Genomic DNA, 18,712 nt, shown 5'->3' with positions numbered 1-18,712 from the left:
GAGGCGGTGGCACAATCGGTAGACAGGTAGCCTGCAGTCCTACCAGACCCAGGTTCAAATCCCCCTGGAGCAGGGAACGGTTTAAGGATTTGAATTTCATAAAACAGACTTTACTGATCTACCAGAAGACCCGCCGATAGGTCGTAAAAATACCCCTGCTAATACCAATACACCAGTCCTGCATGAGATAGCCCTAGCATGTATTCAATATGGACGGTGGGTGTTGGCGCCGAGGTGGTGACATGTAGAGGTGTATGGCATGAAGGAGGACTACTGAGCCTTGGGAGCAGGCTGTGAAGCCTATGCCCAGAGTCGGACACATTAAAAAATAAAAATATGGATGCTGTTTATATATACTAATGTATGGTACTGCCCACAGGTTGAGAACCTCCTGGAGATGAGTCAGCGCATCAAGACGCTGATGAAGCATGGCCTGGTATTTGCCGTCCAAGAAGACCAAGGTGGCATCCGGTCCTCCAGGATAACCCTACAAAATGACCAGATATACATGCACTGCCTTTGGGATCAGCCGCCACCCCCCCACGCCCACACACTGCAGGTAACTCCACCACTGTGACATGTACCATCAACTCTCGCCTGTTTGAGTCTTACTCCTTAACAGCCACATATTCCCGCCTGTGTTATACTCTCCAGCTGCATGTTTCCTATGCACGTCAAACCACTGACTCACTCCCTCATCATCTCATTTATACTCCTTTCAACTTTTCTTCACCAGCATTTATGTCATCACCAAACTCTTCTTCCTTAATGAATTTCACCTTCGTTTTATGTTGCACAACAGCCTGTTTATTCTTCAGCATCAGTAGACTTGAAATGCTTCAGTGTTTGCAGTGTTTACATAACATCCTGTTTGTTCTTCAGCATCAGTAGACTTGAAATGCTTCAGTGTTTGCAGTGGTTACATAACAGCCTGTTTGTTCTTCAGCATCAGTAGACTTGAAATGCTTCAGTGTTTGCAGTGTTTATCATTGAGCTTCATCACAATAGTTTGTAATGGCAGTGTCATTCTGTAGTTCAAAGCAGTTATTGGTTGTGACCTCATTCACATTGTTAAGTAACGCCCCATTTATCTGGATGTCCATTATCGGTATGAGGCATAACCCAGATGCTGTGATGTGGCTGTATTAACCCGCAGCGTCCCGTTGACGTTCTTTAACGTCCACATGTTTTGTCACTGCCAATCCCGCTGACGTACATAAACACGAAAAAATTGCAAGGTCCCTAATTTGCACAATTTTCAATTTTCGCGAGTCATTTTTGGTACGTATACACGTGACACCTTCCTCAACAAGATGCCAGGCAGGGACAATGCCTTACCCAGCAGGGCCTCCTCCCCCCCCCCGCATGCCATTGTCTCAGCAATTCACCTGTTATCAGTGACCTGGCCAGTATAGCCACGGTACGAAATTCAGGGCCAGAGTGATTCCCCAATCAATGACAATGTGGAGGACAAACTTTACATAGCATTAGAGAAGGAAACAGTTAGAAATGATGATCAGGTAATGTGGCAAAAAAAGGTCAGGTATTAGTGAGTGAAACAATGCTTATAATGCCTATATTACTGCTTGAAAACCAATATACTCTTGTACTACATATAAATTCGTACCAAGTAAATAAATAAATACCGTTTATGAGTGGTGTGAAATAGTTATCCTCCCATAGAACTCGTTTTCTTTGGTGCCAGCCTGATAGAAAACCCAGCAAGGTAAGGAGGTACTCCTACCTGTAATGAGTATTTTAAACCTCAGGTGAGCGATTTCTCTATGAATTTTCGATGTTTCTCACCAAAAGCGAAGGTTTGAGCCAAAAAAAAAAATTTCCTAAAATGGTCGGGAGTGGTGGAAAAGTGGTCGGGATGGGGCGGGTTAAACCATTGTACGTACATTTTTCCATTTTATCCAGATAAAATAATTGCATCCAGGTGGAAATTTATGGCTGCAAGAACATTTTTGCTGGGTTGGGTGGGAATAGCCCGGTGGCGCCACAATGTATGGCTGGGTAGTTCACCTAGTGCCTGCTAGAGACCCCCTCGACCCTTCCCAGTTCCCACACATCAACTGTGTAGTGAACAGCTCCTCTTGTATAGTTGTTATGGTGGCACACGTGGTGGCTTTTGTTTTTTCCCTACCTGCTTCAGGCCTTGCTGTTCCTTGCATGCCTCTTCCTAGGGTATGTGATGAAGGATCTTCCACCACAGAAAAGGAAGAGTGTAGTGATGACTCTGGAGAAGAAGCAAGAGATGCTCGGTAAGACTGGTGCAGGATGGTCAACTTCCCGCATCTTAAAGGAGTACAACCTGGCCCGCTGAACCCTGCGTGACATCAGGAAATCCCATAACAAACTGACCCAGTACACGGCAGACTCTTGCAAGAGCAACAGATGCAGTGCCAAATGGAAGGCTATGGGCATCCCCAACATGCCAATGTCAACCGTTCAACATTAACCTGGTACTGCCAGCAACGGGTTGCAGGCGTGCAAGTGCGTGGGACTGAGTTGAAAGGAGCTGCTGGGAAGTTTGCCCACCTTCACAATGTCCCTAACTTCAAGGCATCTAAAGGTTGGTTGTTCAGGGTCAAGTTCAACATGGTCTTACAAATCGTATATCCAGTGGCGAAGCTGTTGACGCCAGTGAGGAGGGGGTGGAGGAGTTTCATCAAAAATTATTAGGCTTGATTGAGGAGGGTCTTGCTTTCGGTCAGGCTTATAATACTGACAAAACTGGCCTTTTCCACCACTCAGTGCCTACAAACACTCTGATAGATTAGCAGGAGAAGCATGTACCTGGCCACAAGTTGTCTAAGCAAGGGGTATTTGTTTTACACTGTGCCGGTGCTAACAGGGTGCACTGGCTGAAGCCCGTTATTGTTGGTCAGGCAAAGCAGCCCCATTGCCTTTGTGAGCTAATGGATGATCTTCCTGTTGTGTGGTACCATTCTGTGAAGGCCTGGTACACCTCCAAGATCTTCACAGATTGGTTCCACAGGCATTTTGTCAAGGAGGTCATCAGTTATCAAACAGAGGAACTTGGAATCCCTCGTGACCAGGTAAAGGCTCTTCTTCTGGACAATGCCTCCACGTATCCCCCCCAGAAGGAATTGATTGCAAATGACAGTCACATTAGGTGCTTGTTTTTGCCACCTAATACCACTACTCTGATTGAACCAATGGACCAGGATGTTACTGTGGCCACGAAAAGGCTGTAGTGATGGAGATTCCTGGACGAGGTGATGGTTGTTCTCAAGGACGAGGATGAGCAGAGTCAGGAGCTGGACACACGAGGGCAGAGAACACTGGAAAACATGCAGCACTACAACCTCAAGTCTGCAGTGTTCAACTGAGGAAGTGCATGGAAGGAAGTCTCTGTGAAAACCCGAGAAAGTGGTTGGTCTTGTCTCCTTCAGGGACATGAGAGCAGACATGACTTTCTGGGCTTTAATGAGAATGACTTCCACACTCGGCTTTGTAACACAGGCGAGGCTGTTGATGTTGATGATGTATGGGAGTGGTTAGATGACGATGGGGGCGATCCCAGCTTTCAAGTTAGGTCTGATGTCGAGACTGCCACTTCTGTTGCTGCTGCCCAACCAGAAGAGAGTGACAAGAATGACAAGGATGACCTGGAGAACTACAGTATTCCAGCCATCCCCCAGCTGAGCACATTCCGGGCACATCTTGGGCAGGTGCTTGAGTATGCTGAGTACCTGGAATGTGACAGAGAGGTGGTGCCTTTTCACCTTGTGGAGGACCTGCATTCTGTGCGACAGAGCGTTATCCGACACCTGAATCATCGCTTCTATTGCCAGTCCAAGATTGACTCCTTTTTCAGGCCTCTGACCCCTGTCCAGTCCACCTCTGCTCTGCCACCATCACACCATAAAACCACACCTTCAGCGACGGAACCACAACCCAGCACATCGTCAGCCATTGTGTCTCCCCCTGGATGTGAATTTGCAGTTGTCTTTTGAGTTACCTGAAGTGGGCAGTCCATCACCACGTACCATGGCCGCTCCCTGGGCCGACTACCGGAGATCCTCCTTGACTGACTGCAACTTAGCTCATCAGGTTATACCACTAGGCCAAACGGGATGCATAGTGCAGTGCAACAGTCAGAGTCAAGGAGCTAGTGGGTTATTCAGCACGACACCCTGCCAGGAATCATGAGTGTTCACCTTGATTTTATTTTAGCTTACTGTACTGTACCATGATTTTATTGTTTTACCATGATTTTATTCCATTCACATTCCTCATGGGACAATGTAGGATCAGATGATGGACGGATGGATTATTCCATTCTACCATTATGTATTGTGTACCCACTGCATTTTTCTTGTGTTGCCGTTTTTTCATGTTTTTCACGCCACTGCAGGGTATGGCCCTGTACTGGTGATTGCTTTTGTGTGGTTGATGGGTTTAAGGCATCTTTCCTATCACAACCTTCTTCTGATCGTCAGTACGGGTTCCGTCAGGGACGCTCCACTGGTGATCTTCTCACCTACCTTTCAGACTCCTGGTCATCCTCCTTTCGGGACTTTGGCAAAAGCTTTGCCATTGCACTTGACATCTCAAAGGCTTTCGATTGAGTCTGGCATAAATCTTTAATATCCAAACTGCCCTCCTACGGTTTCTATCCCTCTGTCTGTGTCTTCATCGCTAGCTTCCTTTCTGGTCGTTCTATAGCCGCTGTTGTAGACGACCATCGTTCTTCTAGATCTATCAACAGTGGTGTTCCTCAGGGCTCTGTCCTATCACCTACTCCCTTCTATGCATCAATGACCTAAGCTGTACATCTAACCCTATCCACTCATACACTGATGACTCCACCCTTCACCTTTCCATTCGGGTTCCCGCAACGTCCATCTCAGCAGTTACTTCAACCGGCAAGGGATGAGGCTATGGCACACCTAATGTCTGACTTGGCTCGTATCTCTGACTTGGGTAAAAATAATATGGTTGTCTTTAATGCATCAAAGACTCAGTTCTTACACCTATCAACCCATCAAAATCTTCCACAGGTATACCCACTAATGTTTAATAATATTCAGCTTAATCCTGTATCATCCTTGAACATGCTTGGGGTTTCATTTACTCGGGACTTATCTTGGAAAGATCATATTACATCTCTTGTAAAATCTGCTTCCAAGAGATTGGGTGTGCTAAGCCGACTCCGTTCTTTCTTTACCCCTGCACAATTGTTGACTCTATACAGAGGTTTTATCCGCCCCTGTGTGGAGTACAACTCTCATGTGTGGGGAGGCTCCCCACACACAGCTCTTCTCAATAGGGTGGAGTCAAAGGCTTTTCGTCTCATTAACTCTCCTCCTCTTACTGACTCCCTTCAACCTCTGTCTCTTCGCCGCATTGTTGCATCTTTATCTCTTTTCTATCGCTACTTTAATGGTCACTGCTCCTCTGAACTGTATGCTTGCATCCCTCCACCTCTACAACGGGCGCGTAGCACCCGTCTAGCAGCAAACTCTCATCCCTTTTCTGTCCAACTCTCTAATGCAAGAGTTAACCGTTACTCCCAGTCCTTCATTTATGCAACAGGTCAACTCTGGAACTGTCTCCCTCTGTCTGTATTTCCTGCTGCCTATGATCTCCAGTCCTTCAAACGCAGTGTGTCCAGGCATCTCAAAATGAATGGATCTTGAATTTGGCTCTCTTTTGTATTTTGTTTTCTCTTGGAGGGAACTCTTATTGCAGGCTCATGGCCTTTGGTTCCTTCTTCCTCGCATAAAAAAAAAACTTAACCATGATAATTGCTTGGCTGTGGTTTATAGGTCTGCTTGACCAGACAGAGTAGTGTTAAACACCAGGAACAAGTGTTGTACGATGTACTGTAGTGGCCTTTTACACAGGCTTTCAAAGTTAGGTTATGTGTGAAGGGGGGCCAGGGGAGAAGTCCATTATCCGGACGGATCCATTTTGTGGACATGCCTTTGACTGTATTACGTCGGATAATCGAGGGATTACTGTACTTCCATCAGTGAAATGTGGCAGGAAATTCAGCCACAAGTATACACATGGTGGTGTGGTTGATAGAGCACTGGACTCAAGTGCCCTGAGTTTGAGCCCCACTCAGACCGCACTGCTTGTGTGGGTGAGGTGAGCTCTCCCTTGTCAAGTGTAACTCAAACCACACTATGGTGCAAGACCCGCAAGGGTTTGAAACTCAGCGGGGTAAAGATTAGGCGGTGTGTCCCCTTGTGCCTATGCCTCACTCCAGCCTGGGTGAGGCTTGGCAGTATGTCGGTGCTCCTCGGCAGCAGTCAGGGTCAGCCTGTTGACCCCCTTAGGTCAGCATAATACATTAACCACCTGTGTATTTTATGCCACTGACTGCCATGAATAAATAAACTGAAAATTATTATTAAAGTACCTGCACAGATTCAGTGTTACACATCTTAATGGCATTAGTTTTTGTGCCCAGCAGGTGGAAGAAGTTTTGTTGTGTTTATCTAATGGTTCCCTGTAACCCAGTAAACCATTTACAACGCTGGGTGGTAACCATATTACCACACCATGGGGTCAAGTGCAGCCAAATACAGTGCCCGTTAAATGGGTGGATGCAGATGTGGCATCCACCCATAATCCAAACCACACTTTTCCCAGTGTCTGGCTGTGGTGAGGCACTGTCAGCCACAAGTGAATACCAGTACACTGCATGTGATAACCCTGCAGGGGTGGTTACTTGCCTGTGGTTGATGGGTCTGACCAAAAAGACTGGGGCTCATCCCACAACAACCTATCAGTGTATACAAAGCATCAGCTGTACCATGAACAACCTCAGTGGGGAACAACCTCAGTGGGGACTGAACAATCTCAGTGGGGACTGAACAACCTCAGTGGGAACTGAACAACCTCAGTGGGGACTGAACAACCTCAATGGGGACTGAACAACCTCAGTGGGGACTGAACAACCTCAGTGGGGACTTAACAACCTCAGTGGGGACTGAACAACCTCAGTGGGCACTGAACACCCTCAGTGGGCACTGAACAACCTCAGTGGGCACTGAACAACCTCAGTGGGCACTGAACAACCTCAGTGGGTATTTTTTGTACAAGTCTGGAGTCATTTGCTTTGATCCTTTTGACTAAGTAATCCAGAACTGGTTATGTTGAGGCAAATTAGAGGAAGACTCCAGCCCAGCACCTCAGACCAACTTTATGGGGCCAGGAAAGGCTTGTCATATACTATCTCCATTGTTCACCCTTAAATTAACTTGGGTTTTGAGGTGATAAAGCTTCTTTTCAAAGCAATGTGTCAATTATAGTAAAAAGAAAGTTGGTCTTACCTTGAAGGCTGACTTACACCGCTGACGACAGCAGTTACATCAAGCTGTTTGCCACTCGTTGTCCACACCTTTGCTCCTCGTTCAACTTCTCATTATCGGCCATGTCTTCACCTCTTTCAGCGTCTTTACTCCTACCATTTTCAGCGTCAGTATATTGCCATAGCCTCAGAATATATATATATATATATATATATATATATATATATATATATATATATATATATATATATATATATATATATATATATATATATATATCAGTTTGTGAGAGACTAACGAGGAGAGTATGTGAGTGAGGTGCAGGGGGAGAAGCTGAGGATGAGATGGAGGGATGGAGTAGAGACGTATATGTGAGAGGGGTGTGTGAGCTGGAGGGGGGGCCGTGCAATGGCGGCAGACAGGGAGAAGATAGTGATTTGTTTGTGGCCACCCCTTACGGGATCAAGGCGTCTGGCAGTAGGTAACCAAAACATTGGATACTATCAATATTACTATACTCTTTTCACTCTAACTTGGCCAAGATTTTCACAGTTTTTCAGCTTGTTTCTTAGTTCAGTGGCAGAATGAGACAATGCTATGGCCCTACATCCTTTCCATAGCACTTCTTTGTGACTAGCATCATAAAAAGACAATACTATGGCTCTACATCCTTTCCCTAGCACTTCATTGTGACTATATAGCATCATAAAAAGACAATACTATGACTCTACATCCTTTCCATAGCACTTCTTTGTGACTAGCATCATAAAAAGACAATACTATGGCTCTACATCCTTTCCATAGCACTTCTTTGTGACTAGCATCATAAAAATACTATGGCTCTACATCCTTTCCATAGCACTTCTTTGTGACTAGCATCATAAAAAGACAATACTATGGCTCTACATCCTTTCCATAGCACTTCTTTGTGACTAGCATCATAAAAAGACAGTATTATGGCTCTATATCCTTTCCATAGCACTTCTTTGTGACTAGCATCATCCTCCACCATCGTCATCATCATCATCATCATCATCATTGGGACCTCCTTTCCCACCTTAGGGCAGGGTGAGGAGTAGCAATCTCCAGACAGCCCAAATTTGCTCAGACCAATGGGCCACGTTTCCATTCGCTCATCATTCAGGCCCCTGAAATCCCGGCTCTAACTGATACCCCCAAAACATTCACTACGTTCTGTAGCTTCATGTAAACATATTGAATTGAGTCAATCCGGACGCTGCCACGTTAAAAAAGAGTTGCCAAAATCCCTGATCATGCACTTCTCCTCACAACATTCATCCAGCCTGCTCGATCTCTTGTGAGTCCCTAGCCTCAACGACTTCCAAACCTCTCTTCCTCACACACTCATCCACCGTATCTCTCCACCTTCTCCTTGACCTACCTTGCCTCCTCCCTTCTTCAGATTCGCTCAGATATACAGTACCTTTTTCACCACTCTATTGTTATCCATTCTCTCCACATGCTCATACCATTTCAGTACACTCTTTTCGATTCTGGTGCCCACAGACTTCGTCACTCCGCAGCTTCCATGAATCACATTATTTCGTATCCTTTCCACCCTGTGTACTCCACATACATTCCTCAGCAGTCCCATCTTCAGTGCTCTCACTCTTGACTGTTCATTTACATGCCACGCCACAGTCGTACATCCATATGTTAAAGTTGGCACTAACACTCCTTCATGTAAGCCCCGTGCAGCTGCAACACCCAAGCCTCTGTTTATCAAGGCCTTCATTGCACCAGCTACTTTCCTTCCTTGTGTCACTCTACTTTCCACTTCTTTTGCACATTTTCCTCTCTTTTCTATCACTGTACCCAGGTATTTGAACTCTCCCTCTCTCCAATTCCAGTCTTTCTCCATTCACTGTAACATCACACTGGGAGTCACCTTCTCTCTCAGTAACCATCACTTTACTCTTCTCTACATTTATTCTCAAGGCACGACACTCACAGACGTCAGCAACACTCAGCACTAGCCTACCAAGTTCTTGTCCGGTACTTGCAAGCAGTACTGCATCATCAGCATACAACAAATATGAGATATTCCATCCATCATCATTCATTACCAACGCCATCCCTCTCCATTACTTGTGTTTTTACTTCTCTCATCATCACCCCATATATATATATATATATATATATATATATATATATATACTGTATATATATATATACTGCATATATTATTGAACAACCATGGGTATATCACACTCTTTGTCGCACGCCCACACCGATCGTGAACCATTCACTTAGATGCCCATTTACCCTTAAACACTCCTCAACACCATCATAAAAACTCTTGACAGCACCTAGCAGCTTACCATGTACAACATACATGCGCAAAACCTTCCACAATACTTCTCTGTCTACTTTGTCGTATGCTTTTTTCAGATCCTAGAATGCCATAAACACCTTATAATCCTTCTCACAAGCCTTCTCCTCTATCTGTCTCACTGCAAATATTTGATCCACACGTCTTCCTCCACCCTGTTCATCACCCACAAGGACTTTTGATATCTCTCTTACTTTCTCTGTAATAATTCTTCCATATACTTTCCCTACCACACTCTGATAAGCTTATGCCACGATAATTCTTGCACTCACTTCGCTCACCTTTATTTTTGTACAGGGGTACAATCACGGCCTTTTTCCACTCTACAGGCACAGTTTCACTCATCCATGCCTTCTTACATATCTCCAACAAGCACTTCATTCCACTCTCTCCACTACACTTAAACATCTCTGCATACAGTACACCTCATCAACCCCAGCTGCTTTCCCATTTTTCAGCCGCTTCACAGCGCTCTTCACCTGTGCGAGTGTCACGTCTCCTGGCACTGCATTCCTTCTCTGCACACCCCCAAAACCAATCATGTTTACAGCCGTTACACAACTGCCAATTTTAGGCCAGGTTAGAGTAAAATGAGTCTAGTTTAAGAGGTTCCTAGCACATCCTCTGCAGCTATTTAATCTAGTGCTTCTTTTTTACTCATCATATTTTACATTGGCTAAGAGTGTTAAAACCTGAATAAAAATATGGTATGGATAAGGGACAGAATAGGGAGGCTGCCAGAGATTGAGCAGCTTGCAAATCCACCATTAGGTGACCAAGGCCGACACATGCATGTTGAAGCCTTTATAGATGATGCAATTCTGAGAGTGTGACCTCAGGGGTAAGGGAATGAATAGGAAGGCTGCCAGAGATTGAGCAGCGTGTAGAGGCGCCATTAGGTGACCAAGGCTGAGGCATTGCTGATGGAGTCTTTATAAACAATACAAAGTGTGTGCATTCAGTAGTAATGCTAAGTCAGTCCACTTCTACACCAAAGTACAGTACATGCTTGGCTGTCATCAACCCTGGCAGGTACTTGCATCAGTCAAATGTAGCTAAACACTTGGTAACTATACAGTTATCACGGAAAAGACATTCACCCACAGGTATACAGTACAGGCCAAGAATCACGGCTAAATTACACTACCATTTTTTTATTTACCTTGGGGGAGGGCAGCGAAATGGCAGGGGATTGGGTGACATGGAGGCGATTTGTTTGGGGTGTGAGCTGGGGGGAGGGCAGCGAAATGGCAGGGGATAGGGTTACTTGGAGGTGATTTGTTTGGGGTGTGAGCTGGGGGGAGGACAGCGAAATGGCAGAGGATAGGGTGACATGGTGGTGATTTGTTTGGGGTGTGAGCAGGTGGGAAAGGCTACGAAATGGCAGGGGACAGGGCGACATGGAGGTAATTTGTTTGTGGCCATCCCTTACAGGATTAAGGCATCTGGCAATAGATTAACAGACAGATAGATAAATTGTCGTCATTATACCAACTTTACTCAATTTTTTGCCCATAAAATGAACTTGGGTTTTGAAGTAACAAGAGTCCTATTTAGCAATGTGTCAAAGAGAAAGTTAAGTCTCACCTTGGAGGATGTCAAGTACACGTATGATGGCAGCAGCTACATCACCTTGGAGGATGTCAAGTACACGTATGATGGCAGCAGCTACATCACCTTGGAGGATGTCAAGTACACGTATGATGGCAGCAGCTACATCACCTTGGAGGATGTCAAGTACACGTATGATGGCAGCAGCTACATCACCTTGGAGGATGTCAAGTACACGTATGATGGCAGCAGCTACATCACCTTGGAGGATGTCAAGTACATGTATGATGGCAGCAGCTACATCAGGTTTCATGTGCGTTGGCCACATCTTTGCTCCACCTCGTTCAACTTCTATCACCTTGTTCAACTTCTCTATCATCCATCTTCACCTCGTTCAAACTCAGTACTACAACTGTCTTCTGTTTCTCCTCCATATCAGTCTTGGCAAATCCTGAAAATAATAATAACAACAATTTTTTCCAAGGCAATTGATGGCTGCTTTAAATGGCTGTACTTTTTTATGGTAAATCCAAATATGAAATCAGAGTTTTCCTCTCAGACGTGGTATTCTTGTGACGCCACGTGTGCTGTGGCACACCTAATGTCTGACTTGGCTCGTATCTCTGACTGAGGTAAAGATAATCTTGTTGTTAATGCATCTAAGACTCAGTTTTTACACCTATCAACCTGACAAAATCTTCTACAGGAGTACCCACTAGTGTTTAATAATATCCAGCTCAATCCTGCATCATCCTTGAACATGCTTGGGATTTCATTCACTCGGGACTTTTCTTGGAAAAATCATATTACATCTCTGGTAAAATTTGCTTCCAAGAGATTAGGTGTGCTAAGCCGACCCAGTACCTTCTTTGCACCTGCACAGTTGTTGACTTTATGCAGGGGTTTTATTCACTCCTGTGTAGAGTACAACTCATGTGTGGGGATGCTCCCTACATACAGCTCTTCTCAATAGAGTGGAGTCAAAGGCTTTTCATTTCATTAACTCTCCTCCTCTTACTGGCTCCCTTCAACCTCTGTCTCTTCGCCGCACTGTTGCATCTTTATCTCTTTTCTATCGCTACTTCAATGGTCACTGCTACTCTTACTGGCTTCCTTCAACCTCTGTCTCTTCGCCGCACTGTTTGCCTCTTTATCTCTTTTCTATCACTACTTCAATGGTCATTGCTCCTCTGAACTGTCTGCTTGCATCCCTCCCACCTCTACGACGGGTGCGTAACACCCGTCTAGCAGCAAACTCTCATCCCTTTTCTGTCCAACTCTCTAATGCAAGAGTTAACCGTTATTCCCAGTCCTTCATTTATGCAACAGGTCAGCTCTGGAACTGTCACACTTTGTCTGTATTTCCTACTTCCGATGATCTGTTTTTCAAACACACAGTGGTAGGTGATGGTGACCATCATCCACTCACTTGATGTAGTGCTGCCAACTTCTTCCTTAACCTTTATCATTCTTTTTCTGTGCCTGGCCTCCTCTCTTCCTATTTCCTCCATCTTTCCTGTCACTTCTTATTGCTTGTCTTTCCTTTACATGTGGCTTTACATTGAGTGACAAGCCAAATGGTTTCCTGTAAGCCACGAAACCATTTACAACGCTGGGTGGTAACCATATAACCAAACCATACGTGCTCCCTACGTGTCAGCAAGTGGGTTGGTGGAGGGTTAGTGCCCCTCCCCGTAAAACAACTAACTCAAAGTCAAATGGCCACCTTCTTACGGGATTATGGCGTCTGGCAATAGACAGATAGATAGAAAGTGTGTCCAGGCATCTCGAAATGAACGGATCTTGAATTTGGCTGCCATTTGTATTTTGCTTTTTTCTTGGAAGGAACGGTTTGCGGGCTCGTGGCCTTTGGTTCCTTCTTCCTTGCATTAAAAATAATATATATATATATGTTGGTCATTTATCGTACTCAGGGAATACAAAATGAATTATATATAATTTTTTAATATTAGGCATAAAGTTTGATATATAATTAACACAGTGTATTGGTTTGGAGGTAAAGAACTGCTAATGGTGGGCGGCCATGCCTTTGGCTATTACGTCGGATAAATGGGCTATTACTGTCATTGCAAAGACTTGTGTGGCATCTCGTCTGAGTGGACGCATTTTTACATCAAACCTATTTAGCTTCTTTATTGGTCAACATGACAGGATGTGGAGAAGGCATTGTGTATGTCCTGTGAGTGAGTTGGAAGATGGCAGGCGTGGATGATGGTGATGATGATGGTGGTGGTGGTGGTGGTGGAGAAGGCATTGTGTATGTCCTGTGAGTGAGTTGGAAGATGGCAGGCGTGGATGATGATGATGATGATGGTGGTGGTGGTGGTGGTGGAGAAGGCATTGTGTATGTCCTGTGAGTGAGTTGGAAGATGGCAGGCGTGGATGATGATGATGATGATGGTGGTGGTGGTGGTGGTGGTGGTGGTGGAGAAGGCATTGTGTATGTCCTGTGAGTGAGTTAGAAGATGGCAGGCGTGGATGATGATGATGATGATGATGATGGTGATGGTGATGGTGGTGGTGGTGGTGGTGGAGAAGGCATTGTGTATGTCCTGTGAGTGAGTTGGAAGATGGCAGGCGTGGATGATGATGATGATGATGATGATGGTGGTGGTGGTGGAGAAGGCATTGTGTGTGTACTGTGAGTTGGAAGATGGCAGGCGTGGATGATGATGATGATGATGATGATGATGATGGTGGTGGTGGTGGTGGTGGAGAAGGCATTGTGTATGTCCTGTGAGTGAGTTGGAAGATGGCAGGCGTGGATGATGATGATGATGATGATGGTGGTGGTGGTGGTGACGATGATGATGTTGGTGGTGGTGGTGGTGGTGACGATGATGATGTTGGTGGTGGTGGTGGTGGTGGTGGTGGTGGTGGTGACGATGATGATGATGATGATGATGGTGGTGGTGGTGGTGGTGGTGATGGAGAAGGCATTGTGTATGTACTGTGAGTGAGTTGGAAGATGGCAGGCGTGGATGATGATGATGATGATGATGATGATGATGATGGTGGTGGTGGTGGTGGTGGTGGTGACGATGATGATAATGATGATGATGATGGTAGTGGTGGTGGTGGTGATGCGGCGGCGGTGGTCATGATGATGATGATGGTGGTGGTGGTGGTGGTGATGGCGGAGGCGGTGGTCATGATGATGATGATGATGGTGGTGGTGATGATAATGATGATGATGATGGCAGTGGTGGTGGTGGTGATGGCGGCGGCGGTGGTCATGATGATGATGATGATGGTGGTGGTGTGGTGGTGGTGATGGCGGCGGCGGTGGTCATGATGATGATGGTGGTGTGGTGGTGGTGATGGCGGCGGCGGTGGTCATGGTGATGATGATGATGATGGTGGTGTGGTGGTGGTGATGGCGGCGGCGGTGGTCATGATGATGATGATGGCTTACACTTCTCCTTCTTTCCTCCCTCCCTCCTCTTCCTTCCTGTCTCTGCCTCCGTGACTGACCTTGTTGTGTTGTGCAGGTGAGTGAGGTGCTGGGGGCCATGGACCCCTCCTCCACCCTGGTCCATCTGGACCTGGCATGGGGGGGGTCAACAAGAGGGCGGGTCCACATCCGGCTGAGTCCCAACACGCCTGCAGCACGGCAGTTTGTGCTGCTGTGTACCGGCCAGACCGGCGTCTCATACCGCAACACTAAATTACACGACGTGTGGTACAAGGGCAGGCCGAGGGAGTGTGTGGTGGGTGGGGACTACGAAGGGAAGGGAGGGGCAGGGATAATAGACATCAGGGGTGGGCAGTACCGGCAGTCAGGCAGGGCGGGGGCCGTGTGGTGGTGCTGGTATGATGCTGCTGCCACGGCTGCCCAGTTTGGCATCACCACCAGGGACTGTGAAGGTGACTTGCCGTTCCCTAATGTCTTTGGTGAGGTGGTCAGCGGGCTGGAGGTGGTGAGGGCAGCAGCCAACCACAGTGACATCACACAGGTCACTGTGGTGGACTGTGGTATTGTGCTCAACCAATAGTTACTCTACTACATCAGTGTACTCTAATGTACATCTTTCATGATAATTGTATTACATTGTACATCGTGTACTGTACGTACCACCATGATTACTACCCCCATGTACAGCATTGTACTACCCTCATGTACTATTCCCATGACTACTATACTATGCTGTACAGTACACATAAGGGTAGTACAGTACACATAAGGGTAGTACAGTACACATAAGGGTAGTACAGTACACATAGTGATGTACATTAAACATACCAACCAACCTATTGACAAAAGACAACCAAGTGCTGCGGCTCTCTCTCTCTCTCTCTCTCTCTCTCTCTCTCTCTCTCTCTCTGGGTCTAAAATAATAATAATAATAATAATAATAATGACCATATTGTTCATAATTAGTAATAATAATGATCCAACAAACCAACGTTGTCTGGCTGCACTTATGAACACAGCGGTTAATTCAAATGTTTGTACCATATATGTTCTTTATCTATCTATCTATCTATATACAGGGTGTTTCAAAAAACGTGTTCATAAATATGAGGACATATTCATCAGACAAAACTAAGACTATATTACTCTGTAACGTTTTGGCTGAGTAGTTGTAATTTGGGAGATATTACACGTTTAAAGTTATCGATAGATAGAAAATATAAAAGTCTCGGGAGTGAAAACGACAATGTCATAGGTAAGCCAGGGCAGGAAGGCCAGGCCAACACGTGCTACTGCGGTTAGACTAGTGGTTCGGCCTGGCTACACCAATTGCAATGCTGCAACCTTGACGCCAGTAGTAGTAGTAGTAGTAGCAGTAGTAGTAGTAGTAGTAGTAGTATTGCTATTATTATTATTATTATTATTATTATTATTATTTATTATTAATATTATTGTTGTTATTATTATTATTATTATTATTATTATTATTATTATTGTTATTATTACTATTATTATTAGTATTAGTATTAGTATTAGTAGGCCTAGCTGAAGTAGTAGTACTAGCAATTGTAGTAGTAGTAGCTACTACTACTACTACTACTACTACTACTACTACTGGCGTCAAGGTTGCAGCATTGCAATTGGTGTAGCCAGGCCGAACCACTAGTCTAACCGCAGTACTACTACTACTACTACTACTACTGGCGTCAAGGTTGCAGCATTGCAATTGGTGTAGCCAGGCCGAACCACTAGTCTAACCGCAGTAGCACGTGTTGGCCTGGCCTTCCTGCCCTGGCTTACCTATGACATTGTCGTTTTCACTCCCGAGACTTTTATATTTTCTATCTATCGATAACTTTAAACGTGTAATATCTCCCAAATTACAACTACTCACCCAAAACGTTACAGAGTAATATAGTCTTAGTTTTGTCTGATGAATATGTCCTCATATTTATGAACACGTTTTTTGAAACACCCTGTAGATATATATATATATATAGAGAGAGAGAGAGAGAGAGAAAGAGAGTATATATATATATATATATATATATATATAATATATATATATATATATATATATATATATATATATATATATATACTGCAGCAACAGCAGGGCTTGTACAGTCGTCAGCATAAATTCGCTGCAAGGCCACTCGTGTGATGTGCGTGCTTTTGTCTGGCAACAGTGTAAGGGCAGTAGTTGCCACATAGACTTTGATACACTTTAAAGACGTGTTTGGAAGAAAGGCTACTAGAGACCGCCTAGAGTCCAATATTCTGTATATGGTATTGGATTAGTGTAAAAAAGTGCAAGAGTTGACCCAACCATGTTATGGAACGACGTACCAGCCTAATATTGTGTCACTGGTCATTATAATTGTGTCTAAGCTGCCTTCCCCTTTCTCCTCCTTACTCCTGATGTCCCCTCCACCCCTCCTCTCCCTGCTACCTCCCACCCACGTTCATGTCTCTCCACTTTCTCCTCTGCCCACCCTCTCTACCTTCATTCCTTTAGCCACGGCACTAACCCGACTGGTGCCTGGTAATTGTCTGGCCTGTTTACTAAACCCAGGCCGTCCTGTTCTCCATTGCTGGCAATACTTTAAGCCAACTAACTGTATCCAAGGCTAATTAGCAATAGTCCTTCCTGTTCCAGTGCCATTCTCACCCTCCCTGTCTCCTTCCCACTCCTTGTATTCAAGTTGTCAGGCTTTTCTCCAGCCCTTGTCACCACCAAAAGCCGCTACATACACACATCTACCAGCTCTCCTTCCTGCCACGGATTCCTTACTGTTTTTTTTTTTTTTTTTTTTTTTTTTGAGTGAGCCTGGCGGTGTGTGGGTATTATTTCAGTAGGCGGAATTAAACCTACATTGGTGGCCATTGCTGCTATTTGTCTCTGTCTCTTTGCAGGCCAAATGTTGCCATTTTCTTGCTACTGTTCACTGATTCATGAAGCAGTATCAGAAGCCTAATGTTTGGAATTGCTTCATCATGTTTGAAGTACTGAGTGGCAGAAAACGACTGTGGCCTGGCAAGAATCTCACCAATGTAGGGAAACAAAAAGTTACAGGAAGAGACAAGAAACAGAGAAGAGTGGGGTTTATTGCGTGGATTAGCGCCGTGGATAATATAAGCTAGACAGGGTGGGCAGAGAGGAGAAGACATGAAGGAGAGCAGGGAGGGAGGTGTGGTGAGAGGTAGGCTGGGGAGGGGCATCGGCAGGAGTACGGGGGAGAGAGCGGAAGTGTCACCATTCCACAACATTCTTGGGTCATCTTTAGCACATTATTTTTCTAATCCAATCTAAAGAATATTGCACTGTGGCCGATGTACAGTAGTAATTCTTACCAACACGTCTTAAGAGCGTAAACAAAGCTTATGTGGCAACTAGTTGCCATACACCGTCGCCAGACCAAACCAGCCACATCACACCAGCAGGCTTGCAGCCAATTTGTGCTGACCACTGTACATACATCTGGCTCTTTATTGGCTAACGTTTCGCTACAATACTTGTACCATCATCAGAGCCTAAACAAGAAATAAAGCAGTGTACATGTAATATTCTGCCTTACAATATTGTACTCATAAGTAATACAAAGGACATGTAATATTCTGCCTTACAATATTGTACTTGTCACGGGGTTTTTATAATATCACGGTAATTTTGATATAAATGGTTAAATATTATTTAAATTGATAATATTCAATAATATTGAAGAGCAGAGACAATGGTTGTCTTGCTACATCAAGCAACGATTACTTTACGTTGGCTTAGCACGATTCTCTGAGAACGAGAATTTATAAACTTCCTCAACAGTACACAGCAGAGACTAATTACTCACAAATTGCTGAATTGCTGTACTGTTAGCCTCTGGAGAAAGTTACATCACCCCTGACAATAAATAACTAATACTAATAATAATAACATCAGGTTCTTGCTGATGCATTAACTCCTGGCACAACGGATTTTAAGTTAATACAACAAGACTGGTCTAAGTACCAGTTATGAATAGTAAATGTTTATGCAAGCTAGGAGCTGTATGGAAAATAAGCTTAATTATGGAGAAATGA

The 18,712-nt window shown here is 44.8% G+C and overlaps 1 protein-coding gene across 1 annotated transcript; it reads left to right on the top strand.

The window, feature by feature from the left end:
- The first annotated feature begins 397 nt into the window (after positions 1–397).
- On the top strand, positions 398–15,222 carry LOC145390247 (uncharacterized). Its single transcript, XM_080265235.1, has 2 exons — positions 398–559; positions 14,712–15,222. The coding sequence occupies exons 1-2, from the start codon at positions 398–400 to the stop codon at positions 15,213–15,215; spliced, it is 666 nt and encodes a 221-aa protein (XP_080121361.1). The 3' UTR covers positions 15,216–15,222.
- Positions 15,223–18,712: the final 3,490 nt, after the last annotated feature.

Source organism: Coenobita brevimanus, unplaced genomic scaffold (assembly GCF_032717465.1).
Source record: "Coenobita brevimanus isolate Jiangsu-jjx unplaced genomic scaffold, ASM3271746v2 jjx.HiC_scaffold_370, whole genome shotgun sequence".
Classification (NCBI taxonomy): Eukaryota; Metazoa; Arthropoda; class Malacostraca; order Decapoda; family Coenobitidae; genus Coenobita; species Coenobita brevimanus.
The sequence above is the reverse complement of the archived record's forward strand: the minus strand, read 5'-3'. Positions and strand labels throughout refer to the sequence as shown.

What these genes read in the sequence shown, in the direction of transcription:
- LOC145390247 (XM_080265235.1), top strand. Translation starts at nt 398, where the DNA reads ATGAGTCAGCGCATCAAGACGCTGATGAAGCATGGCCTGGTATTTGCC. An exon ending in CCCACGCCCACACACTGCAG is followed by an intron (nt 560 to 14,711) that starts GTAACTCCACCA and finishes TGTGTTGTGCAG; the next exon opens with GTGAGTGAGGTGCTGGGGGC.